The sequence below is a fragment of the Corapipo altera genome, unplaced genomic scaffold (assembly GCF_003945725.1).
Source record: "Corapipo altera isolate COAL_440 unplaced genomic scaffold, ASM394572v1 175, whole genome shotgun sequence".
Classification (NCBI taxonomy): Eukaryota; Metazoa; Chordata; class Aves; order Passeriformes; family Pipridae; genus Corapipo; species Corapipo altera.
The window spans coordinates 995,420-1,022,007 of NW_020884942.1; the positions used below are offsets into that span (position 1 = coordinate 995,420).

At 42.2% G+C, this 26,588-nt stretch overlaps 1 protein-coding gene across 5 annotated transcripts in view; it reads right to left on the minus strand.

Annotated features, from left to right (window-relative positions):
- FARP2 (FERM, ARH/RhoGEF and pleckstrin domain protein 2) overlaps positions 1 to 26,588 on the minus strand; it is a 77,084-nt gene that overhangs the window by 35,870 nt on the left and 14,626 nt on the right. For all 5 annotated transcript variants that reach the window (XM_027661796.1, XM_027661795.1, XM_027661799.1 and 2 more), the window contains exons 3-8: positions 16,095 to 16,199; positions 14,664 to 14,706; positions 10,536 to 10,614; positions 9,794 to 9,891; positions 7,635 to 7,749; positions 269 to 416 (exon numbers count right to left, since the gene is read on the minus strand). In XM_027661796.1, coding sequence (XP_027517597.1) covers positions 269 to 416; positions 7,635 to 7,749; positions 9,794 to 9,891; positions 10,536 to 10,614; positions 14,664 to 14,706; positions 16,095 to 16,199 — 588 coding nt within the window. The remainder of the gene's footprint in view (positions 1 to 268; positions 417 to 7,634; positions 7,750 to 9,793; positions 9,892 to 10,535; positions 10,615 to 14,663; positions 14,707 to 16,094; positions 16,200 to 26,588) is intronic.

Consider the following 26,588-nt stretch of genomic DNA (forward strand, 5'->3'; position numbering starts at 1 on the left):
CATCTAACTCTCACACATCTAACTCTCACACATCTAACTCTCACACAAAACCCCTCTACTGCACCACCACTGTCGGCTTTGATGCTCTCCGCTCTGCATCAACGAGAACAAACTGCATCAAACAATATTTTGGGGACTTAAATGGCACTCCTTGACCATAAAACGTGCTAAATTTTGAAGTGATCAGAGGCACCTGATATTAAAATGAGAGACTTACTCCAAGACATGTTAAAGGACAGACAGACAGACTCGGTCGTCCCTGCCGTACCTGGAACACCAGCACACCCATGTGTGAAACCGCCAGGTTGATTTTGGTGCCCTCACGGTCGGAGGCGAGGTGGAATCTGATGCCATACATCTCCAGTTTCCGGGCAATTTCAAGCACTTGAAAGTCAGATTCAGCTGGAGTTTGACCCCTATAAAGAGGGAGAAAAATAAAGTTTCAAGAGCAATCTGATTCTATAATACTGCCACCAACAGGGCTAATGCACTGGAGTCTGAACTCTCGCACTAAATGAGAATTTTCTGTCTCATTTATTTGGGCAGTTTCACTCCAAGTTAAGTTTTACACTGAAAGTTCTGTAAGAGGAGTTCTGTATGACACAGATGACAACCAACCTCAAATGCATCCCAAGACAGATGCTAAAGCAGATGTTAGCTAGCTCAGAGCTTTTTCATTTTAGAAACTATGAAGTTGAACAAATCCAAATTCAATCCACTATGCTCTTTCTTCTGCTTGCTTGTGTACACATTAGCATTAACCAGATAAGAAGTGAGAGCTGGCAGAGCTGCATAGCCAGTACAACAGAAACAAAGCAAATATTGCAACAGAATGACCCATTTCAGCTCAGGTTTTGGGACTACAAAATTATTACTACCTGGTACAGCAGATTCCCCCGGTCTTCAGCTGGATAATTACCTCCATGCTAAGGAATCTAGAGAAGGATCTTTAAAATGAAACCTCATCTGCTGTCAAAATTACACTGAAAACCAGAGGAAGTTGTACACAAAAGGGAGCAACTGTTCTATGAGAGCACACAATGTCCAAAACCCCCAACACAGAGACTGTTCAAGACTCTGGTACACACCCATCAAAGATTCAGCCCTCACTGACTGCTCCCCAAGTTAGCTGATGTCACAGATATTTTGTTCTCCTGCGTGAAAACAGTCCTTTTTCTTCCCCTCACCCCCCCCAGTTTTTCTCCATGACAGGGAGCCTATTGTACTGTAGTCCATTTTTCAGCTGGTACAAGACTTTTTCCCATAAGTCAAACCACTCTCTATCACTTCAGGGGTCCTGACAAGGGGTTTAGGATCCTCCATGAACATATGCTGCCATGGAAATGAAGGAGTTCTTAGAATCATAGAATCACAAAATCATTACGTCTGGAAAAGACCTCAAAGATGATCAACTCCAACCGTTGCTACAGATGGTGCCCCAGTGACACCACAAAGCAAAAAAGTCCTTATCAGAAACACAAGCCTGTTGCCCAAGGAGGTCTCTGAACTACACATCCTGCAAGACAACACTACTGTCCAGTTTCAGGTATAAATACAGTTCAGGAGAATCAGGTAAAGCAAGAGACCCTTCTCCTGTGCCAATCCCATGGAAACCCCACCTGCAGTGCTGTGTCAACTTCTGGGGCCCCCAACATCAGCAGAACGTGGAGCTGCTGGAGCAAGACCAAAGGAGGTCAAGGAGGTGCTCTGAGGGCTGGGCAGAAGACCCTCTGCTATGGAGGCAGGCTGTGGGTGTCCAGAAGAGAAGGCTCTTGGGAGACCTCACTGCTGCCTTTCAGTATTTAAAGAGGGCTCATAGAAAAGAGGGAGGGGGACTTTTTGTATGGGCAGATAGCGACAGCACAAAGGGGAACGGTTTTAAACTAAAAGAGAAGAGATTTAGAGTAGATGTTAACAGAAATTCTTTACTCAGAGAGGCCCTGGCACAGGTTGCCCAGAGAAGCTGTGGCTGCCCCATCCCTGGAAGTGTCCAAGGTCAGGTTGGACGGGGCTTGGAGCAACCTGGGATAGTGGAAGGTGTCCCTGCCCATGGCAGGAGGTGGAACAAGATGATCTTTAAGGTCTCTTCCAGTCCAAATCAGCCTGTGATTCTATGAAACACCACCAGCACACGACCTGCAGAGGCACTCAGAGTGGTGAGGCTATTTCAGCCACAGCCACATAAATTAATAATCATTACTGACAATGATTAGAAATAATAAATATCAAATTACATCCAGGCAAGTGTTGCATGAGTAAGTTCATGCTTGTGCAAGTTCACTAGGATAAATGTAATGACAGAAGGAAGACACAGGTGATAAAAATTTATTATTATTCTATTTACAACCAAGCAGTGCTGAAACCAGATTAGATTCCTACACACACAGACTAAGCCAAATTTTAAAACCTCTGTTTGCCAAGAAACAGCCTTCCTTCCATAAATCTTCCTTTCATTTCATTAAAACAGATGATAAACTACTTTTAGCGTTACCTATTTTTGTGTACTATGGAGTGCCAACCACAACATCAGTACTAAATAAATTCTCCTGTTGTTCCTAACTTGCCTTTCTAGTCATGCTTCTTAAAAACATCTTCTTCTATTTACCTAGAGTCATGTGTTAGATTAAACAACAGTTTAGCTCCATACAGATTTTTTTAAAATATAGAGAATATTGAAGTGAACGATTATCACATTTGAATTTATCTGAACCAGGGATGATGCCAATATATATTAACTCTATGTAGGAACTCTCTCTACAATTCAGAGTTCAATTATGAAACTTGCTAGGGTTATTAAAATGGAAGTTGTTAGAAAAAACAATGTTTCTTTGATGCTCAGTAAAATGTTCCTTAGGGTGAAACACACACATACACAAAATGCCCAGAGAAAGTAAGCCTGAATGCACACACATCTGACAGCAGGATTTCAGCAGTGTTCTGTTGCCTTATTCACTCACAAGGGGAAAAGCAAGAATCTAAAACACTGCAACAGGAAATCCCACATTTATTTGCCAACTGCAGAAGGCAGGGATTCAGTGACATTCCTGAGTTTACAAGTTCAGTCCATAATCCACCCTTATCCAGACGTCAATATTTGTGACCATGTATGTATAAAGGGATTGCAAAGAACACACACAGAGGAACAAAAACCTGATTTCAAATGGAAAAAGAAATGCCAAACTACAGAGAGAGCCTTGTAGCTGCATTTCTAGCAGTGTTACTGTTACGTGTACTAGTTATGTCCAAGAGTTTCAACCAGCAAAGCAGATTTCTCCTCCCCTCACTGAAATGAGTAAGTGCTTTTAATACCAGCTTTAAGTGTTGTTTCCATTTCTACCACAGATTCCTTAACTGCGTCATAAAAGCAGGAGTACCATGGTTCCTGTTTGTTAAACACATACAAGACAAAAGAGGTGGATCATAAATCCTACTTTTGGCTACAGCTTCCTCAGTTACACTCTGAGAGCACTGTGTGTAACTCCCACCCACACTAATTCCTGCTGTAATTCTTTTGAACATAACGACATTAGGAATGAAAGTGGGCCTTTGTCTTTTTAAAGAGGGTGCTGAGGTTGGCAAGGAGGGTTGGAAGGGAAGGGAGACAAAAGCAAAAAATGGCAACTAGAAAATTGGAGCTATATAGTACTAAAAATTCCTCATGAACAGTCTGGTGTAACTGATGCAGAATCACTGACAGTTATTTCACGTACTGTTAGATATGATCCAAAGCACAGCACACCTCAGAAAAAAATAAAAAATAAGGTAGCAGCCAATTTTAAGAGTGTTCTCTTGCACACAACCTTCCTGTACCTACCAAAGAAGGCAGAACCACAGACAGGTACAAAGAGAGCAGTTTCAGTAATTGCCCTCAGATGATGGCTGCAGGCTTAGCTGCACAGCCCAGCCCCAAAACAATCTGCTCTAATTTTGTTCAGCCATTAAGCAGATAAATCTACTTAATCTTCCCCAGGTCAATGGACAACAGACTACCTATTAACAGCATTTCCAGCAAAAAACTGCTGTCAGTGCAATAGGTTTTAACATAAAGGTTCCTTACATCCACTTTTGTGTACAAATACTGGTTGTGTGTTACAATATTCCCGTGGTAATGGATTCAGAATAAATGCTGCCAAGTGTTAGATGATTTACAGGCCATTTAAACCCAGTAATCAATATAGAACTTTAAAGATGAAGTGTAAAGTTAGAAACTTTCTAATTTATACACACTTGAAAGAATTTAAATCATGGACAACTAGGCTAACAAGTTGTGAAAGGACAACAGTAAATGTAAATATAAATCTTTCAAATCTTCTACTTCTTTCCTGACAAAGAAACCACAGCCATGTGAACACATGTTGAATCCTGGACTGCACTCACCTCACAACAAGTATTCTACTACTCTCAGGAAGACAGCAAAAATCGTATTTTGAGTGTCTGAGTCAGGATTTAACTGCACCCCCATCAATACATCATCTACAAAATATAAACCCTTTCTTTTTTTTAATTAATTACAGAAATAAGTAAACTCAGCCTCTTGCTGAAGCAACTAAGTAATATGCTACACCAAAAATATAACTCATTCTGTTTACCATTACTACATTTGCAAAGTTAAGTATAGTCTACTTGTGGAAGTAAAAGAAAGTATTTGTAAAAGTGAAAGAAAAAAATATTTAATAGAAAATAAGCTTTCAATTGTCATCTTTCTGATTACAACGTTCTCAATATACAGAATGGATTGGATATAGAGGTTCTGCTTTATTCAGGTTGATGATGCTCTACAACTTCTAATAGCTACAGTGAAGCAATTTAAAAAAAGAAGGGAATCTGAGGCAGAAAGAAGGTGCTGCAGCACTGGTCTGGAAATGAACCATCCTGCCAGAAACGGGTTTCTCTTCCCAGATGCTCAGTTAGTACAAGAAGTCTCTGTCAGAAGCAATCATCAGTGAAGAATCACAGCATGGTTTAGGTTGGAAGGGACCTTTAAGATCATCAGGTTCCAACCCCCTGCCATGGGCAGGGACACCTTCCACTAGACCAGGTTGCTCCAAGCCCCATCCAACCTGGTCTTGAAAATATCAGTCTGCTAAAAGTAAGTGGGGGAACAACAAGGTCAATTAAAGGAAATAAAAAATGAAAATAAATCACAAAAATAAAAATATGACACAGTAGAATAATAGGAGAGGGAAATAAATTTATGTCTGTCCAACTGCACTTTGCATCACCAGGAATGAGCCAAATGCTCCAGGTCCCTGCTCCTGCCTGTTCCTTGGAACAAAAGTGAGGAAAAATGTGTCTGCACTGAGAAAACATGGGACCTCCTCAACTGCTAAAGATAGGAAAGGGTGGCCAATACTCCTTGAGCAAGGGAAGAGAGATGTTGTACTAGTTTGGGCTGGTGTTAATTTTCTTCACAGTAGCTGGTACGGGGTCGTGTTTTGGATTTGTGCTGAAAACAGCGTGGATAACCCAGGGATGTTTTCCTTACTGCTGAGCAAAGCTCACACAGAGCCAAGGCCTCCCCTGCTCTACACACACTCCAGTGGCAAGGGACTGGGGCAGCACAAGAAGTTGGAAGGGGCCACAGCCAGGACAGTTGACCCCAGCCAACCTCAGGGATATTCCAGCCCATATGGCATCGTGCTCAGCATGTAGAGCCAGGGGAAGAAGGAGGAAGAGAAGGACATTCGGAGTGATGGTGTTTGTCACCTCTGTCATCATTATGTGTGATGGAAACCTCTTTCCTGAGGATGGCTGAACACCTGCCTGCCCATGGCAAGGAAGGAATGAATTCCTGGGTTTGCTCTGCGTGCTTGTGTGGCTTTTGCTTCATCTATTAAACTGCCTGTATCTCAACCCCTGAGTTTTCCCACTTTCACCCTTCCAATTCTCTCCCCCACCCCACCGAGGGGGAACAAGCAGCTGTGTGGGGCTGAGCTGGGGTTAAACCACGGAAGTCACAGCTATTTTTAGGATTGCAGCGCTTGCAAAATGACATCTCTCCAGCAAAATTTTTTCCAAAGGCGTGGGGGGATTCAAAATGTGCCTTCAAGGTTATTGCTAATGCTCAATGGCAACCTTTTCTAACTACATGCCTCAGCTGTTAATCTTAATGTGGTTTGCATGTGCACTTCTAAAATGCTGCTTTAAAATAAGATCTACAACCATTTTAAATAGTATGGCTGCATTAGATGTAATTCTTCCTAAACTAATGAAAAGTACACTTATGAAGCAAGGAATTTTTTCCTATTAACCTTCCTCTGACTCCTTCCGGACAAACAATACAAAAATGCAAACTTCCCTTACTGTAACAAATGATTTGAAGTAACTTGTTTGGGAAAAAAAAGCTCAAACCCAGTTAACAAAACCACCAGTCCCTGACTCAGAAGACAGTCACAACCTTTCCATCAAGAGAAGTAAACCAAGAAAATTCCTCACAAGCAACTCAACAGAATCCAGGCATGTGACTAACACAGGGCTCTTCTGTGCATTTTCTGAGGGTTCTTATCCCAGAACTAAAAACACCACATTTCATCTCAAATTTGACAGCCATCAGCTTATGCAATGATGTCATCAAAACCCTGCATGAGCCATTTGTGGTTTCAGACACCACCACACCTTGCAGCAGTATCACAATGAGTTCCATGAAAAGAATGTTCCCCCTTTTAGTTTGCTTTGAAGTTAGTAATTCTTTCAGCACTTTTCTTTTGACAAGAGAAAAATAATGAAATTAATGGTTTCCCTCCTCCAGCTACCTTCTCCCAAGGTGAAGAACCCTAGCACACATTTTATTTCAGAATTACTTTAAATCATTTAGAAACAAAACCAAACTTTTAGTTTCCTTTTTAACCATTTCCACGTGCACCTTAAAGGTTCAAAGCAGGAAAAAGTAACAAACACCTGATTTCATGAAGAATCGACAAAGTTGAAATTCCATCCTTACCAATAATTTCAGCACAACTGAAAGTCAGCAATCATAAACAGTTTCAAAGAGTTAACTATTGAAATTCTCAGGAACTAATTTTCCAATACTACAGGATGTGTCTTGGCCTTAAACACAGATGTTGCCCTGAAAAACCTCCTTGTTCTGTCTGAAAAGAAAGTCAGTCAGCAACGATCCATGATTTTACCCACATAAAGCAAAAGGAACATTTAAATTCCTAATATAGCATTTGGATTAAAACACACAACCAGGCACAATAAAGCCTGCATGAAGATATTCACAATTAACAAAACCCCTTCAAATTGCTAAATTCTAATGTGCAAGGTCTCAAAAATCACAGAAGAATAAGTTCCTGCAGTTCTTGACTGCGTGTTGGAACTAGTTTTATGTGGCGAAGAGTTTCTTTGTTACCAATAATCTTCCAATAATCTATTATTTCAAAAATATCCCAACTTCAGAATAAGGTGTTGCATGAATTCTGGTGAAAGTTATTTCTCCCCTACTCCCTCCAACCTTCTTCATCTCCCTTGTGCTTAATGAGTACAGAATGACTATGATGCAACTGTTAGACAAAAGCAAGACCTATGCACACTCTCTTAACATCATCCTATCATACAACATGCTCAACCTCCCCCAGGCAAGCCTGCATGCTCCCCAGGGCTTACATCAGGGGTTTACTTCAGTCCTCACTTACACATGCTTCTTGTGGAACTCCAGGATCTTTCCTTCAATTCTTTCCTGGTTTGGCAAATACTGGTTTGTTTTAAGGTGTTCTCGATCCTCCGATTCATCGAAATCCCCTATTTCAGCTGTGACAGAAAATAAAACAATTTTAGAATAAGAAGAAAACAAAACAGTGTCACAGTAAGAAGAAACAACAGAAAAGGAATCATGACTGAAAACACTTGGTAAGGAATCACAGAGACTCCAAGAGCCTTGAAGTGCTTCAAATTTGTGCATCACGCTTTCTATCCAGACTCATTTTACCAAACTCGCACATTTATCCCAAGAAGACTTCCTGGGAATTAGAGCAGTATTTAAACATAATTTGGAAAATTTAGACTTCTTAAGGGTCCAAGACTTGTAGGAGACCCACAAGGTGGTGTGAACATTTCTTACTTACAGATACCTCATACCAAGCACCATGTTTCAACGTATTTTTTTTCTAAACTTTTGTAAAATAGTAACGGGCAAGGCTACTTGGCAAGATGGCAAATTACATCTGGAGTTTTGGTCTCCTCTTCACATATCCATGTCTTTCAGATACAACACAGTGGATTTAGGAAGAGATTTACAGAAGGAAAAAGCATGATTAGAAAGTGCAGAACAGTTTCCCTCTGGTATGACGTGAAGCAACTGGAAGTCTTCAGTTTAGAAAAGAAAAGCACAAGGCAGGTAGAATATATGGTAGATGTATATAAAAATTACAAGTTGAATAAATACATTTTAAAAAGTAATTTAACTTTTGATGATAGTAAAATATGAAGTTATAATATTAAAGCACAAAAGTTTTTAAAAGACAAAAGCATGCATGTTATCCTAAAAATCTCCCAAAAACTAAGCTGTGAAGCTCATTTCCCTGAAAGGATGCCAAAAATATAAGCAAAATCAAAAATCAGACAAACACAGGGGCAACTAAACACAGAGATGCAGTCAGTCTGTGACTTAGAAAGGCCACATGCAGAGATTATGGGATGGATGCAGCAAAGGAAGAGTTGCCATATGCCTGCTCTGTGTCTGAGGGCTTCCCCAGAGCATCTGCCATCAGCTGCCATCAGAAAAAGAAGTGGACTTGTTCTTAACAAGAACACAGCAAATCCTGTTTAGAATCAAGCCAGCATACGAAACAAGTAAAAAATATTTAAAGGATTGCTGTAAAATAATTTTTGTTCAAAATAAAACTATTCTTTCTCCCATCCAATTTTGCAGCAGAGTAAAATCAAGCTAAGGAAGACCCGATGGTGAGATTTGCTCAGCAGCTCCTCACTGCTGGGAAATCATGAGCAGGTTTTAATGGCATCACTCACTGATGGTACACACACGAGATAGATACACTCCTCCAATAAAATCACCCTAACTATTATAACTGCATTATTATATAGCAATGCAGAATTAGATAACTAATAATTATTTAGCAGTGCATGTGTGAAGAACATCATTGAACAGCTTTTGCTTTCAGTCATCAAAGAGCCCCAAAAAGTCCTGTCTGCAGCTCAGGTTGCAGATGTGTGAACACTCCAGCTGCTGCTCCAGCAATCTGGTGTCCAAACCCAATCAAGGTTTCCAACCTCCTTGTCTCAAAGGCCATGTTTTTAGGTCTTTAGGTACAGACAGACCAAGTCAGCAGCAGCATGGAAGGTTCCAAGTCAATTGCTTCCCATTTTCATTTTCACTCCCAGTGAGGAGGAAAGCTGCTGACAGTCCCACTGTGGAACTCGTTCTGGCACAGTTCTACCTGCATTTCACCCCAGTTCCTACACACCCATCTTCCCCCAGGCACAGGGAAAGTGAGAAGCAAAGTGGAGGGAGCATAGAGGCAGATGGGAACATCTGTCTGGAAGATGCACAGTGCTGGTGACACAGCCTGCAGAGCCAGGGACAACAGACAACACGGAAGGGGTTTGGTTTCCTACATCCTCCACGAAGCCAAAGTTATCTCATACGTAAGCACCAGCTGTTCCTCCCCACAGCCAGCCTGGATGACCGTTCCAGGGTTGCAAATCAACGTGTTTTACAGTGTGCAGAGAAGGAAATACCATGAGGCAGAGATGGCTTTTAGCTACCAAAAGCTTCTGTGTGCTATTTAACCTGGGATAGCACCAGCACCAGTGTCAGCCCAGCTGGGATACTCACACTGCAGAAGGTGGGAGACCAGCAGAGCTGCCGTGTTGTCGCTGCAGGTCAGTCGCTCCTCTGCCAGGTCTCTCTTGATTTGCAATGCAAACAGGTACCTGAGGGAGAGGGACAAGGGCTGGAGTTACAAGGACCATCCTTGACAGATGAAATGACGACAGAACAACTGAGCAGGGGGTTATAAAACCAGCAATTCCTAATTCTTCCTCTCTCCAAACCCCAGGTAACACAGCAGCCTGGCTACCGAGGACAGCCAAATCAAACAAAATAGCCTATGACTTATCCAGTGCAATTTATCAACACAGGACTCACAGGAACAAGGAAGCAGAAGGAAAACCACATTTTAAGCAGGGTTGGTTTGTGCAGTAACTGCAGCTGTCATTTTTAGCTGCAAAGTGTGGGCTTCGGAAGTTTAAATTCTAAATAACTTATTCAAGTATGTACTGATTATTTTATATGGGCACTGTTTATAAATTTTACTATTTTCTATATACTCTGACTCCTTTGACACCATGTTGTTGGTAAGTGCTAATCTGTGCTGCTCTCTGTTTTGAAAAGTATTTTTTCTGATACCAGCCATCTGCCAACACATGTCTGCTGAAGCTGTGACACTCACTCCAAGTGCTCCTTGACTCATCTTCCATCTGAGTTCTGGTAGGAAGCAGCTGCGCTGCCCTCCTGCTGTTACCTCCCTATTAATTCAGTAGGTAATGCAAATCTAATAGTTCTAAAAGTACTTTACCTGGTATATTCCTCTTGCAACTGACCCGGGTCTGGAGGGAAAAACTTCACAGCTAGACGAAGCATTGTAGTCTTCGGTCCTAGGAGAAAAGTTGGGTCATTTCACAAAAAAACCCCAGGAGTTCTTCATAAGCACATGCATATTCTGTTTGCCAACGAGCAGAGAAACACAACACACATGAAGTCTAGCCAGATTTCAACTCCCACCTAACCACAGCAGAGTCTGGGGTACAGATTGTCCATGTCAACGGAGATACAGCAGCTGGTTTCCAAAAGAACCTGGATACCACTGCAGAGGTGAGTCTGCAGGCTCAGCGCTGTAAAAAGAGCTCTGTTCAACATGAAATCTGTAACACCCCAAAGCAACTACTTGGCTGCATGCAACAGCATCACAGGTGACCCAGTGAAAGGGTCCCAGAAAGGGAGGAGAGAGGAGACACACCCCACAGGCTCCCAGTACCATCCACACGATTAGAACTGAACCCACAAGCCTGGATGGACCCATCTGGTTCCCTGCGGAGATCAAGGGTGTTTGCAGCCTGCTCCTGGTATGCCTGGTAATACCCATTTTCAACACTTCCTTGTCCATCTCAGTAACAGGCAGGAAACTAATTTAATGTTCAGAATTAAACAGCATCCCCAGTCACTGTTGGGAACGGTCCATAACGCTCTGTGGAGCATTTTACAACAAAACACAACCTCTCTGGTCCGTGTGAACCACTCCAGCACCACGACTCAGCCTGTGAACCACAACCCCTGCTGAACCACAACCCCTGCTGAACCACAGTCCCTGCTGAACCACAGTCCCTGCTGAACCAGAGACCCTGCTGAACCAGAGACCCTGCTGAACCACAGACCCTGCTGAACCACAGACCCTGCTGAACCACAGTCCCTGCTGAACCAGAGACCCTGCTGAACCAGAGACCCTGCTGAACCACAGACCCTGTTGAACCACAGACCCTGCTGAACCACAACCCCTGCTGAACCACAGTCCCTGCTGAACCACAACCCCTGCTGAACCACAGTCCCTGCTGAACCACAACCCCTGCTGAACCACAGTCCCTGCTGAACCACAGTCCCTGTTGAACCACAGACCCTGCTGAACCACAGTCCCTGTTGAACCACAGTCCCCACTTCACCTGGAGTTTTGAAGGAATTACTACAGGGTACCACAGTTGCTCTCCATGCCAGGACTGGGCACCACCGTTTTCCCGCTGTCTTTCCTGCCTTAAAACAGACGAGGCCGAGTGTTCTGCAGGCAGGCAGAGTACTGGCCAGCCTGTCCTCACAGGAGTCTGCAGAGCATCCACCTGACAGCTGCAGGCACCCCCTGGGCAAGAGCCAGGCCCAGCCACCCCGGGACTCCGTGTGCCACTGATGTTTCAGAGCAAGCTTAGCCAAATTAGAAAAAAAACCAAAAAAACCAAAAAAAATCAAATTTGTTGGAGCATGCTGGGAAGCACAAGACAGCCTGCTTTGATTTATTTTAAGCATCAAGATCTCTTAAAGCTTGACAAAGTCCAATTTAACCCCATCAGCCCCAAAGCACACGGATTTCTTCTGTCTGGAATACCCAATTCCCCTATGCCAAATGTTTCTCCACTCACTCTTGTTTGCTAATGAGGGAATTACAGACTTTGCTTTTTGACTGGGAGAACTGACTCACAGATTATCACAGCTGTCACAAGAGCAGCTCCTAGCCTCCAATCCCAGAATCACTAAAGCTTTGGTGAACAAAAAAAACTAAAATCCACATCCCAATTACAGTGTAATTTCTAGAAATAAAAGAAGGCTGGAAATAACACCGTATAATGACACAGAAAGCTCACATTTGGCAGAGACCAAGGATTTTATAGTTCTTGAGATGCAGCAAGTGAGGAAAATGAATAGTTTTAATGATTCCAGTAAAAAACCCAAAACTTCACATCAAATTTCTGAAAATACCCTGAGCCTCTGGAAGATCTTCACAAGGTCAAGAACAGTTCTGCATGTCAGTGATGTCAATCAACTAGAAAGTATCAATGTGGAAGCAATTTTGGAAGTGTTTTGAGCATCATTTACATCAAATGACAATAAATATAAAAAATTAAAAACATAATACTGCATATTTGCCTCTGCAGCACAACCCTCCTCTTTTTGTTTAGTCAACCTTGCCTGTCCTCTATAAATAAGTCCCATTCAAATGAGGAAAAGAAACACTTGACCAGTGTTAACCGAGATGCAGAATTTATTTTCAGAAGCCAAATCTGAGCAAAACCAAGAACAACAACAACAAAAGAGATGTGAGGAAAAATCACTCGGGCAGGGATGGTGAACACAACCCTACATGAACTGGCAGCACCTCAGAGAAGGTACCCAAATGCCAACCTGATATTGTGTGCCTGTTAGGGAGCTGAAAATTTGGATCCAAACTCCTTGCCTTCTGGAGTGGTCTGGCTGCAAAACTGACTGCACTCATTTGAAAATAATCAAAATAAAATTCTTACCACACAACACAAAGCTAAATGTATCTCAGAACAGGTCATCAGCCAAGGTTAATTTAAAGTAAATCAAAAACTTTTGTGTTTAGAGAGGATGTCAAAGACTCAGAAGTACACATCTGCAGCTACAAAGCAATCACCAGCAACATCAACCAACAGGTTTGAGTTGGAACACCTTAAAGCCAATGATAACATTCCCCTGCTGCTAGACTAAAAGTTTAAAGGTTAACTCCAAAATCATTAAATTCTAAAGAAACCCTCAAACAAATAAGTAAACAAAAAGCCCAATATACAGAAAACAGGAAATTTCAATTTAAAACTGATTTCAGAATGTGAACATCTGCCAGACAAGTGACTGGTATCTCTTGCAGATTAAAATTTTAGAAATTTTAAAATAAATCTTTCAGTTTCACTGGCAACATAACGTGGGTGGTAGACCACAAAGCAGCCAAAACTTTTAGCAAGTCCCCATGATTTTAGATCATTTTAGAACAATATTTGTCCCGTCAGGGAACACCATCTATGATCTAAGGTCAAGATTCCCCAATTTATATGGTGTAGAAAAGAATACAGAAGAAGTAACCAAGCAGCACTGCAGATCTGTGGTCCACCAGATCTTTTATCTAGGATATAATTCCTTCCAGCCAGGAATAAATAAAAAGTTGGCACTCCAATATTTTTTTGGCAGGGAAAACAGAGAGTGAAAGTATTGTATACCCTTCGAAGGAAGCCTTTTATAGATGGTTTGGCTCTTCTGCTTAAAAAACAATGTTGGCAGAAGTCAAAATCCTGACTTTAAGGTTAAAAAATTAGCTAGAATTGGTGATTTCATATTTTCTGGCAATCAATTTTAGGCAGAAGACTAACTAAAAACTACTTCCCAGTACTAATTTTTAACATATTTCGATCAAAATTTGGAAAGGAATAGGAATCCACCACACCCTCCTGATCTTGTTCTTCCACAAAGCCTCTGCACTCAGAACCAGAAAACAAGCAAACAGCTTAACTCTGCTCTAAAGGGGAAAAAAAAAAAAAAAAAGCTGGATCTAGTCTTTCAACATCTGAAGAATCAACCTGCATGCTGCATTCTGCAATTATTTTTCACCTCTACATTACCTCTCACATTACTTTTTAGAGTGGTATAAAGACAAGACAGCCTCACTATTGCAGCATCCTCCTGGCCAGGGAGCAGAACTGCATTTTACAGCCAAAGCAGAAGCTCTGAAGCCACCATTCAGGTGGGAGATCCCTACCTCTGCTCTCCCAGCAAAGCTGCTCCTGAGCACATGGAAAGAGCTCACACGGGAATCAGCCAAAATATTCCTTTTTCTTCCCACGGTATGACAACACAACTTCCAAAAGCTTACAAACAGCAAGTGTTATATTTCACTGCAACATAACACCAGCTGACCCAATCTGTCTAGATATTTATCACAGAGAGAATCCTACCTGCAGTAAGTTTCCATTCCACCCACCACATACTACCTATTAAAAACAACAGGTTGGCATGTCCCAACAGGAACCCCTATCACCACTACCATGTGTAATTTGCAGGGAAGCATAACCAGTAAATCAAGTAGTAATTGTGAAAGCAACCCACATAAAGCAGATGCAAATTAAGGAAAACTTCCTTTTTTAAAACTACTTACTCCGTACTTGCTTAATAACAGGTTTCATAGGTTCCAGCCAAATCTGAAATTGCAGAGAAAAAAAAATTACAAACTGACATTCTTATTTGAATATAATATGAGAACATCAAAAGTAAATGTAAATTAAGCAGTAATTTATGAGTAGCATTTCTTCCGCAATGCAGTAATTCCTTTGCTTTACAAAAAGTGCACTTATCTATTTGAATTGACATTTCTCATGCATCAGTAGAAAAATCACTGATCTGTGCTTAAAGCTCCTCTGGACAGAAAAAGAGCCAAGTCAGCAAAAGCACAGCCCCACTGCCAAGAAGGCAAGAGTCATGCCAAAAGCCATGGCCAGACAGGAGCCAGGCTGCAGAATTACAGAAAGTCTGGAGAACAAGAAAAGGTCCAACTTTTTTTTCCTTTCCATGCTTTTTCTGGCACTCTTATCTACCTGCTTAAGGGTTTTTACTCGTTATTAATTTCCCCACCATTTTTTCCTCTTTTGACAAGCATATTTTAAAAGAAAGACTATTGCTGTTCTCGTAAAAGGAGCATCCATAAAAGTAATTCATATATTCTAGATGCTCCACCTTTTATTTTCCCCACCCCTCCAAAGAGAAAACTGTTACAAGACAATTATGTTTGGTCCTTACTAGTTACTGCTCTGTCTGAGAGACAGATGAGGATTTTAAGAACCTTATTAGCTGCAGTAACAGTTTGGAAACCGTGCAGAAGAACTGGAAACTAAACAAGTTTTACTGTATTTCCTCAGCTCAAGAGCAGTGTGGATTACTGCCATTAGCATTCCCTATGTTCTCAGTCAGATTTTCTGCATGTCCTAAAACTAGAAAAAGTAATAGGAAAAAAAAGAAGGAAAAGAGGGTTTGGGGGACATTTTCTAGTTTAGAAGCCACATTGTCCTCTTTGCAAGGTACAGGATAAGTGACTAGGAGGCTTAAAGGTGTCAGCATCGATCTAGATCAATGACTTAAAAAGCTTGCAGCCTGTATGCCTGCTGAGGTTTGTGTTGGAAAGAGGTTTGTAATGGTTCTTCAAGGACATTAACTGAAGACTGAATTAACTGAGGATGAATATGAACACTACCAAAATTATACACTGTGATATGATTTTATAGGTGTTTCACAGAGGACACTTTGGGTTGATGTTTCCCCCTTCAGAGGAAAGGAGGATTTTATTTCTGTCCCTGAAAGTGGGAATATCAGCAGCTATTTAACAGCTTTATACATTTTCTGAGATTTAAGAAGCAGCAGAATCTGATTCCTCCCCTCTGCTTTAGTAGTTGTCGTCATCTGGTGAGCGAAGTAGATCTACAAGAATCCAAGAGATGATCCTACAGGACACTCCAGCAGACTTGGAAACATTTGACACTCAAGGAACTGTGTTCACCCAAGCTTTTTATTATACTTGATTTGTCAGGGTACGCACCCAATATGACTGGATGTTCTGGAACTCAATTCCAAAGTAGTCTGATTCAATCAAATTCAGATGCTTGTAAACTTCTGTCAGTAATGTCTGGCCGTAACATTTTGTCTAAGGAAGTAATAAAAAAGTTACAGTGAGATTAATATGTATAAGTTTACAGTAAATTAAAAAACAAATTATGACATCTTTAGAAACTGCAGAAAAATATCACGAAGATTTTTCACATTATTCTTGTCACTGTAAGACACAAACACAGGCACAGCTCCACATAAAAAACCTTCGCAGAACCAGAGGAACTGAAGCTGGAAGGGGCCACCGGAGGTCACCTACGCCCAGCCTCCTTCTCACAGCAGGGTCAGCCACGAGACCCGAGGAGACCAGCTGCAGGCTATTTGCAGCTCCTTCAGTAAACCCACAGTTTGTTTGTGTAGCTGGATGGTGTGGTCTGTCCCAGCAGCACACGGAGCAGGGACTGCCAAATCCCTGCCCCAGGCACACCCCTCACTCCTTCCAACACCAGGGACCACCAGGGCCACGTGCAGGCCAGTGGGAACCCCACCAACCCTCCTGGTACACCACACTTGTTGTGGAGTCCTTGTGATGAATCCCTCCCTCAAGAAACCCACTCACCAACCCTTTTTGACAGTCAAGTTAAGAGGCAAACCCACAAACCAAACATTGTCAGAAAGCAGCTAGGGCAACATGGGAGAAAACAGGAAACTTCCACAGCACATCAAAACCAGCTCCCCTTGGGGCTGCTTGTTCAGTCATCTCAGTTTGCTCTCAGCATGACTGTAGCAGCCACCACAAGAAAAACAGCATTTATGAACCCACACATCAATCCATCTGGATCACCCAGAAGAGAATCCAAAGGGCTATCACACCTCTAGGTGCCCATTCTGGCAATACACAAAACCTAGCAGGGTGCAGAGGGAGGCTGCACGGCCACAAAGCTCCACCTTGGACCATGGAAGTGATCCTATAACTGTAGTGACAGGGTCAGCTGGGTTATCTGACAGAACACACTGGCAGCATTGATGCCACAGAGGTTTGTTCCTGTGGAAGAGTCAGAGTGATGGAAGACAACTTTCCCATCAAAGCAGGCCCAGAGTTCTGTAATCGACTCTTTAAACTCAGAACAGTGTCTCTTTTAAAAAGTATTAGACATTATAATAAGTTATCACAGAATCACAGAATGGTTTGGGTTGGAAGGGACCTTAAAGCTCATCCAGTTCCAGGGACACCTTCTACTATCCCAGGTTGCTCCAAGCCCTGTCCAATCTGGCCTGGAACACTTCCAGGGACGGGGCAGCAGCAGCTTCTCTGGGCAACCTGTGCCAGGGCCTCACCACCCTCATAGGGAAGAATTTCTTTCTGACATTTAATCTAAACCTACCCTTATTCATTTTAAAGTCAGATTAGTGTTAGAATTAGAATAATTTAATAAAATGTAAATGAAAATATCTGAGAGAAAGAATGGGTCCCTTTAGGTTTAAAAGGTAAAAAATATTGTGAAAGCTGGGGCAATTATTTCACATTACTGGGGTGCACAAAAAATTCAAAAGCAACTGCTTCTTACAGGAAAAAGATGAACTGTCATTTTTAGAACTATGGAATTCAGCTAAATGCCTCTGTAACACTTCAAAAAATCCCCAAAACTTCAGTGAGGAAAAGTCTGACAGCTGTGCAGTGCTGCAAATCTGGCACAGCTTTGGTATTTGAACTGGTGTGAGTGGAGCTGATGGCATCCAACGCTGTAACCTCAGAGAAAAGCACAGAAACAGGACAGAGAACAACAACACGAGATTGGCTCATCCCTCTCACTCGTGCTTTTACCACTCACATTACCTGTAAGGGCAACCACAGGTGGGAAGCTTTGGTCAGGTGAATTCATCTGGCACAAACATGAGTCATTCAAAAAGTTTCTTGATATCACACTGGCTCAGGCCACTGATGCTGAAACTCCCAAATAAAACTGCAAGTTGGGAGAAGTGATGCAGTTCTAGGTGAGTGCAGAGGGGACAGAGATGCCTGGCTGAGTGATGACACAGTACGTGAGCAGCAGCGCTCTCCTCTTTTTCTGAACAAGTCTAAAATGGCATTTTCTTTATAAGAGCACAATTAAATTTTTTTTAGCCAAAATCTGCACTTACAGAAGACTCTGAGGGTAAGGGGTTTGCTTTTTAAATGGTCACAATGAAATAAAGAATGATACAAGTAATGGCAAGCCACATCTCCAGTAAATTACATTATTGGTCTGCTGTCTCCAGACACACATCCCAGGCAGGTTACAGACTCTGCCAGAGGGGGTACATGCCTGGAGAAATGCATTTTGAAAGTTAAATTTTTAACTTCCAAATGAAATACATTTCTTGCTACGCACTCGTGAATAAAGCTTCTAACAGTAACAGAAGGAAATATCCTTAAATATAGTAGGACTCTCTTTTTTTTTAAGGTACTGATAAACACACATGTTTATCAGAGAGCCTTCTGCTCCCAGGCCCCACGGATCCAAGAAGGGAACACTTTTCAGACAGCAATATTTGTGGGGATGCAGCAATGCCCTGACCAATGTCATATTCTTCCATGTGCAGAAGATGGGATATGCCACTTGCCTTTTCATGGACAGATCTACTGACCTCAAGAAGCCCCTGACCAGGAGATGTCCTGTGACCCAAATCTCATTTGTGAATCAAGCAGCAATTCTGGTTCCAACCACCTTCTGTTAGCACTGATACACTTGGCTTAACTTGTGAAAGATGCCTGCTAACAACCAGACAGGTTTTACAGCCAAACTGTGCTGATTAATTAATCTGTGTCCTGTCCATGGCTGGTTACATACAGGAATTAAAATTATCCCAACCAACAGTAATGCACAGGTTTCTCCCATTTAAACTGAGTTACATCTCTGTGGCTCCACCAAGCTCCATGCTGAAGACAGTCCAGCTGCCTTCATCTCTCCAAAAACAAGAGCCTGTATGGCACATACCCCTGGTACCTCCCCTTCCACTGTCAAGTCCACGTTCCTTCAAGAGAAACTGAAGAAATTAAGATGATTAAGTCTGGGAGAACTTGGCAACTGATCAAATTATAAAAGCATAAAATAATTTTGCCTGGCTTGGGCTAACAACTAAAATTTTGGGTGTCAAGAAAAAACCCAGTCTAAGCTGAGTAGCATTTCACGTCCTTCAGAAGATAAATGCCACATTTTGAAAGAAAAGTATTAATTTTATTTTAAAATGAGTTTCAAAAGCTTGAGATGGAACATGATTTTTTACTATTATGTCTCCAATGCTGTGGGAAAGCTCTTCTTAAAGCTATTTAGTTCCTCAAATTGTTTATTATGTTTACAACCATCCTTTCCAAAAAGCTGGACATTTTGAAGAGGACAAAAATGAAAGTGACATAGTGGGCAGCTCCATGGCATTGTTTAATTTGCATAAAAGCAGCACAAAGTAAAATATTTTAAGTAATTCCCTAATTACTGTAATTCTGGCATCAGGGCAAGCAGCTGCATGAATGCATTTCAGAAAGGTCCTGCTTTCAATACAAATTCACAACACAGCATACTTTTCATTCCAAACTTCTCAATTACTCATTATTTTCTGCCAAGACAACGACTACTGATATCAGTGAATTATTTCACACAAAAAGAAAGAAAAAAAAACAGGGTAAAAAAAATTAAATAGGCAACTAACAACAGTTTTCCAGTGACCCAGCTCTAACCATACTGCAGATAATTTTAACAAGTCATCATTAGAAGACTGCTAGGCACAATAGATTTATTTCAAATTGATTTGTGTATTCAGATCAAGCTTGAAAAGTTCCCTCAGAGCTGTGCAAGTGCAAGCAGGGTACCCTGACTGGTGGTGATGCCACAGAGAGCCCTGCATGGCAAGAGAAGCAACACCTTCAGATGCTGCTCAGTGCTAAAACAGCATAAGACAGGGAACAGAAATCCATAAGAACAAGCATTTTCAGCTGAAGTTTCTTGCCTGAAGGAGGTATCTGCATTTGTCACTTTATCAGAAAAATAAACATATTCGATGTTAGCAATCTTTAGGACAGGGGAGTAAAGTATAAATAATATAAAAAGTTGTAAAACCAGTTATTTTTGTTTTATAGAATCATAGAATCACAGGATGGTTTGAGTTGGAAGCAACTTTAAGGATCATCTCATTCCATGGGTAGGGACACCTTCCATTATCCCAGGTTGCTCCAAGGCCTGGAGCCAGATCTCTGTCCAACCTGGCCTTGGACACTTCCAGGGATGGGGCAGCCACAGCTGCTCTGGGAAACCTATGCCAGGGCCTCATCACTCAACACCCCATCTAACCCTGCCCTCTGTCAGTGTGAAGCAATTCCCCCTTATCCTGTCCCTCCAGGCCTTTGCCCAAGGTCCCTTTCCAGCTCTCTTGGAGCTCCTTCAGGCTCTGGAAGGGGCCCTAAGGTCTTCCCAGAGCCTTCTCTTCTCCAGACTGAACACCCCCAGCTCTCTCAGCCTTTCTCCAGAGCAGAGGGGCTCCAGTCCTTGAAGCATCTCCCGTGGCCTCTTCTGGACTCAATGCAGCAGCTCCACATGTCTTATGCCACAATCCCAGAGCTGGATGCAGCACCACAGGTGAGGTCTCACCAGAGCAGAGCAGAGGGGGACAATCAACCCAAGTGTTATTTGCTGTTTTCTCAAATAACACCACCTACATGGCAGATCCTCCCTCTGCCATAACATTGGAGCTCAGGGAGGAAAACAAACTGGGAACACATAGCCTATGATTTTCAGTAGACCATAGCTCAGCATTATCGAAATCAATTCTTCTCTAACTCCCAAACTTGTCTTCCAGAACATCTTAGCTTTCTGCTTCCACATATTTTAATCTGAAACCAAAAAACCCCTGGTACTTTCATAAGGAGTAGTATGTTCATCTTCCAAAATGGACAAACTGCCCTTGCTCAAACTTTCCAATAAAGAAATCCACTTTTGGCAGCAGTTAAGCTGGAAGGGAAAAAGAAAAAAAAATATCAGCGCAAAAGTCAAGAGTTTGGAAAAAAACAAGAGTTGTAAAGTAGAGGTACAGAATGGAAACACTTGTGCAGCCAGAGCCAGGGGAGCCACCGGTCCCCAATGTCAGCAAACACCTTGGATTTTGTGTTACAGAAATCTGCAACTGTCAGGAAACCAAATCCTCCAATAAATAGTGGATCTGCAAGAGAGGGAGAAGTTTAGATTTGACGTCATCACTGACAAGCAGCCAACAGAGCCAACAAGGAGCCAACACAGAGTGCCCTGAGAACAGCCAGAGCAAACTGAACTGAGTTAAATAAAGGTCCCTTCACCAGCCACGGATTTTTATTGCTTTTTTTACTTTGGGGGACTTCAGTGGTCTTCCTAAGGAAAATGTGATTTCTCATCTTCGGCAAATTAAAAAAAAAAAGAAATTGGCAACTAAACATAGACTTGTTATTTCCTTTCTTAATCAGAAATATGCAAACATTTCAGTGAGTTTATAGCCCTGTTTATCTCCAACCCTCCTGTAATCTGTTAGATCTCTGTCCAAATGCAGTGTGAGACAGAAAAAACACCCTCAAAACTCCCTGTTAATAACTATCATTAATGCCACACATAAACAAAAACTGCATTTCTGAATACAGGGTGGATGCTCAAATGTTTATTAGAAAGAAGGAAATAATCTCAGATGGCAAGGAATACCATTCATTAACTTTGTGTTTTCGTGGCTAAAACAAGAAGACCTTACTGCTCCATATCTAGGATATAATCTGCAGACTAGAAAAGTAAGAAATAACTGCCTTCCTTTTCAGTACTGTAAGAAAGTAATCATTTCTTCAATTTTGATTGGATCTAGTGACTCCAAGGAAAGCACTCCCTGCCTCCCCACAAAAATGGGTACCTGGTGACAACTGTGTCAAACCCTGGTTTCATGTGCTCAGCCAAATTGCTTAAGCACTGTTTCATTTTGATCATCTGAACATTTAACAATAGTTTCAATTCTTTCAATTTATTTTTTTTAACCCTTTGTTAAGAAGAATGGCATTTTAAATACATCTTTTTATTCACTTTTCTACATCGACAGGTCTCAACTACAGGTTACTTTATCAAGACCACACCTGGAGTAGCCTGCAGAGCATTTAACAGCTTACAGAACACGGGATGCCCTGCAGGTGACATCAGGGGATGTGACTCTGCCACAAGGGCCTCATGCCCTGCAGTCCCCACCTGCCACTGACTGAAGTTGCCAATCCCAAATTCTACCAGAACTGGGTCAAGGAGCTGACCCAGCACACATAATAAGGTTTGTGAAACCTCATCTAACTTTATACCCTAGTCACTGGTATGAATTTATTTTTTTAAAACCTTTCCCCTGCCCCCCCGAGAGCACGGTTCAGCTGCCAGGTCTCCCACTTGCAGCAGCAGTCTTCAAGCACCCAGCTCCCTGGAGGTAACCAAACCCTTGGCCAGCCCTGGTTTCCCATGTCCCTGTGCTGGCAGGGTAGCTCTGGACACTGGGAATCACTTCTGTCAGAGCAACACCAACATCCACACCCACCCAAGCCAGGGCCTCGCAGCAGAGCTTGTACCATGGTCACAGACTCAACTCTGGGCATACTGCCCCACTCTGAAAATTATTGCATAGCTTCTTCATCACAAAATGGGACAGTGTGCACTCTCACCTTGAAAATTTGATTCTTTTTTTAAAATACTGTATTACAGTATTTCTACACAACATTGAAAATATGGAAGCTGCAACCCCAAATATAAATTTCTTAGCTATTTTAAGTTCCATTATTACACTCAATATTGGGCATAGTTTTTTGTTTTAAAAATAAATAATTCTATGACTCCCTCCCCATGATTTCTTTTTGTCCTAAGATTTCAGTAGTTATTTTTAATGTGGGTTTGTCAGGGGTTTCTTAAGCAGAATCCACAGCCAGACAAATTATTCTAGAAATGGAAGCCTCTGGCTCATTTAATTAAGGCTAGCTTTAAAACTGTAATCATTTAAAGGTTCAAGCAGTGTTAAAGCACTTCACTGCCAAATGAACCAGCTCTACCCAACAAACATGCTTTTCAAGCATGGCTAGACTTGCTGGATGCCTGAAAGTAGGAAAACAACAATTGGTTGACATGGGAAAAGATCCCCAAGAGGGAGGGAATTACGTGAACAGATTGGGAAATGTGTACTTAGGTAGATAGCATATAGAGGCAAAAAGAAATGGTCTCAAGTTTTAAAAGTGGTGCCTGTAGTACTTGGAATAAAACACACTGTGCTCAGAGAAAAACCAAATGGCACCTCAGTCAAGCACTCAGTTCCCAAGTGCTAGGTACAAACAGCACATGAAGAGCCACATAAAAAATACTGGCCCATCAAGCAGAAATTCTTAGTTGCTGTCATTACCTGGAGAGGGAAATACAGACATGAATCCCCAATACCTCTGCTTCATGCCCGGCTGTAGACTACTTGGGGAAGAGTGAAGTCACACAAATGAAAACCCTGGAAAATATCCTCGGGCAGAGTTTCACAGGACAGTACTGCCTGATGATTTGGTACCAGAGTTGCTGCTTGCTAATAATTAAACATTCAAGCCATAGCAGCAACAATATCACAGAGAAGAGCTGCTCTGGGGTGGTTGATCCCAAAACCAGGTTCATAACAGAAAGTCTAAGCACCTACTTCTGTTCACACAAGCTGTAAACCAGCATAATAAAGTGAAGGAACTAGTCATTAGGAGACTGATCTCAATTTTTCCCCCTTGAACTTTGCCCCTACACACTTGTGCAAACCCCTGCACCTTTCTATACCTGCTCCCTCGGATGGGCCTGGTCACTCCATGCACTTAGACTTTAGGTGCTCTGGGAACTTGCACAAGTATCATTTCATATGTATATATATATGTATATAAATAAAACTATATTTTAAGTCACTTTAAACACAGACAATACTTTGTTTTCCTTTATTCATGTAAAAAACTTACTAAAATTGCAAGTCTTTCTCCATTAATTTTGCTTTTGCCTCAAAACCATCACCCATGTCCACATTGACCAGATTTTATCTGGACTTTCACAGAATTCCAGAATGGTTTGGGTTGGAAGGGCCCTAAAAGACCATCCAGTTCCAACACACTGCTGTGGGCAGGGACACCTTTCACTGTCCCAGGTTGCTCCAAGCCCTGTCCAACCTGGCCTTGAACACTTCCAGGGATGGGGCAGCCACAGCTTCTCTGGGCAGCCTGAACCAGGGCCTCCCCACCCTCATAGGGAAGAATTTCTTCTTAATATCCCACTTAACCCTGCCCTCTGAAGCCATTCTTCCTTGTCCCATCAATGCAGGCTCTCTTCCAAAGTCCCTCTCCAGCTCTCTTAGAGTCTGTTCAGGTACTCAAAGATCACAAGAAGGTCACCCTGGAGCCTTCTCTTCTCCAGGCTGCACAGCCACAGCTCTCTCAGCCTTCCCTCAGAGGAGAGTTGCTACAGTGCCCAGATTCTGTAGTTTCCCTGCGAGGGGTTGGGTTACTCCAGGCTGACACACCACTCTGAGGAAGTTTCCCAAAGGAAATAGTTTAACACATCAAGAAATTAAGACAGTCACAAAAGACTCTTTACACAAACTAGGTATTTTTACAGACAAGGCCAAAATTCTCTTCTGTTTTATGCAAATCCAAAGTTGTATCAGCTGTCCCGACATCAATCCCCACTGTACTTTAAGCAGAGGTTCGATAACACGGTGATGGGTTGATAAATACCTACATGCCAGATCAGACAAGCCCAAGCTCTGCTAACTTCCCCCTCACCAGCAGGAGTCTTTCCTACACCCCTGGCTTCAGGCTACCTGCCTGAGAAGAGCACCGAGGGCACAGCGATGCTCATCCTTCATCATTTCAGTTGAAGACATGTCAGACAGCTCTAACAGTGTCTCTACAAAGCCTTTCACCCTCCCCTTTTCTTTTCTAAATCTTGTTTTTATTAATGAATGACTGCTCTGTCAGACAGAGGGGTCCTTCAGCATCACAGCCTTGAGAAGTAAATCTCTCACACCGGGCATTTGCCGCCACAGCAGAGTTTTTTAAATATGCAGCATCTCCCTTTTGCCAAAGCAGGCAACACTGCCCTTGCCAGACGTGACTTTGGTTGCAAGGAGAAACAGCTGACACACAGACGTGCTTTTGCAACCCTGTTTTGCTAAATGCACATCCCCAAGGCTGTGCTGCTCTGAACTCAGCAGTACCACGAGACACCATCCCTGCTCAACCCCAACTCCCTTTTTTCTGTAGGCACAAACCCCAAGTTTCTCTGACCTGCTGCATAGCACACTGCACTTCTGTAGCTGTCTTAGGTGCCTGCAGGTTGTTTCTTCGTTTGGTTTTGGGTTTTTTTTCCTCTTTGAGGCTCCATATATTCTACATATTTACCTATCTGTGGAAACAAATTTGAATGTCACCCACAGCCAAAAAAAGGGTTCCAGTGGGCCACCTTTTTTTTTTGAATACAGCATTTCCTACAGTTGTTCTGACTAAATGGCATAGGACTGTGATAACACCTGACCATTTTCTGAAATGGTTTCTGTGTTTTAAGCTACAACATGTGCACATAAACAACTTTTTGTAGAGGAATATTCAGACTGTTCCTCCTTTGCTGCAGCATAATGGGACACTTAGTGTCAAGTCCCATTTCTTTACACATAATGGGACACTTAGTGTCAAGAGAACTGTAAAATAATAAAATGGGTTTATTACACAATTTAAGTTCACATATTCCCTAAAAGAAAAAAAAAAAAAACAACCAACCACAAATTAACAAAACACACCCCCCAAATGTCTGTCAACAAAATGGCTGCGGTTTCACCTTTCCCCACCCAATACCACATTCCTACACAGCATCAAAAAAGTCAAGCCCCCCTCCCCCAAAATAACAGGTCTAAAAAATATACAGTCGAATCAAAAAGTACACAAATTGCAAAGCTGCAGTTACCTTCTTTTTAAACCCTGTAATAACTTCAAATTTAAAACAGTGAATTACTAACTTTCTCTTCTGAGGTCAGACAAAAATAAGTCCTAAGGCAGCTTATTTGCCATATTTAGGAGCGTCAAACCAAAGCAATGACAAACATCTGGCTATGATTCTTTCTGGAATTTTGACTATTTCTTCCTGGCCAGGGAAGAAAAACACTGAGCTGACCAACAGCACCTCAGTTCCTCCAGCACAGCACTTAATAGGATTCAACAGCAGCCTGTCCCTCCACTCCCCACATATTTAAGCTGTTAATACTGTCACAGCACAGAGGGGAAAAGCTTCGTGGAAGGAAGGTCTCAGCAGGCGCAGGGAGAGCGAGGCAGAGGTGGGAGGGCAGCGAGTGCCAGAGCCACTGGCTACACCCCAGGGCCACCAGTTACACCCCAGGGCCACTGGCTACACCCCAGGGCCACCAGTTACACCCCAGAGCCACCGGCTACACCCCAGAGCCACCGGCTACACCCCAGAGCCAC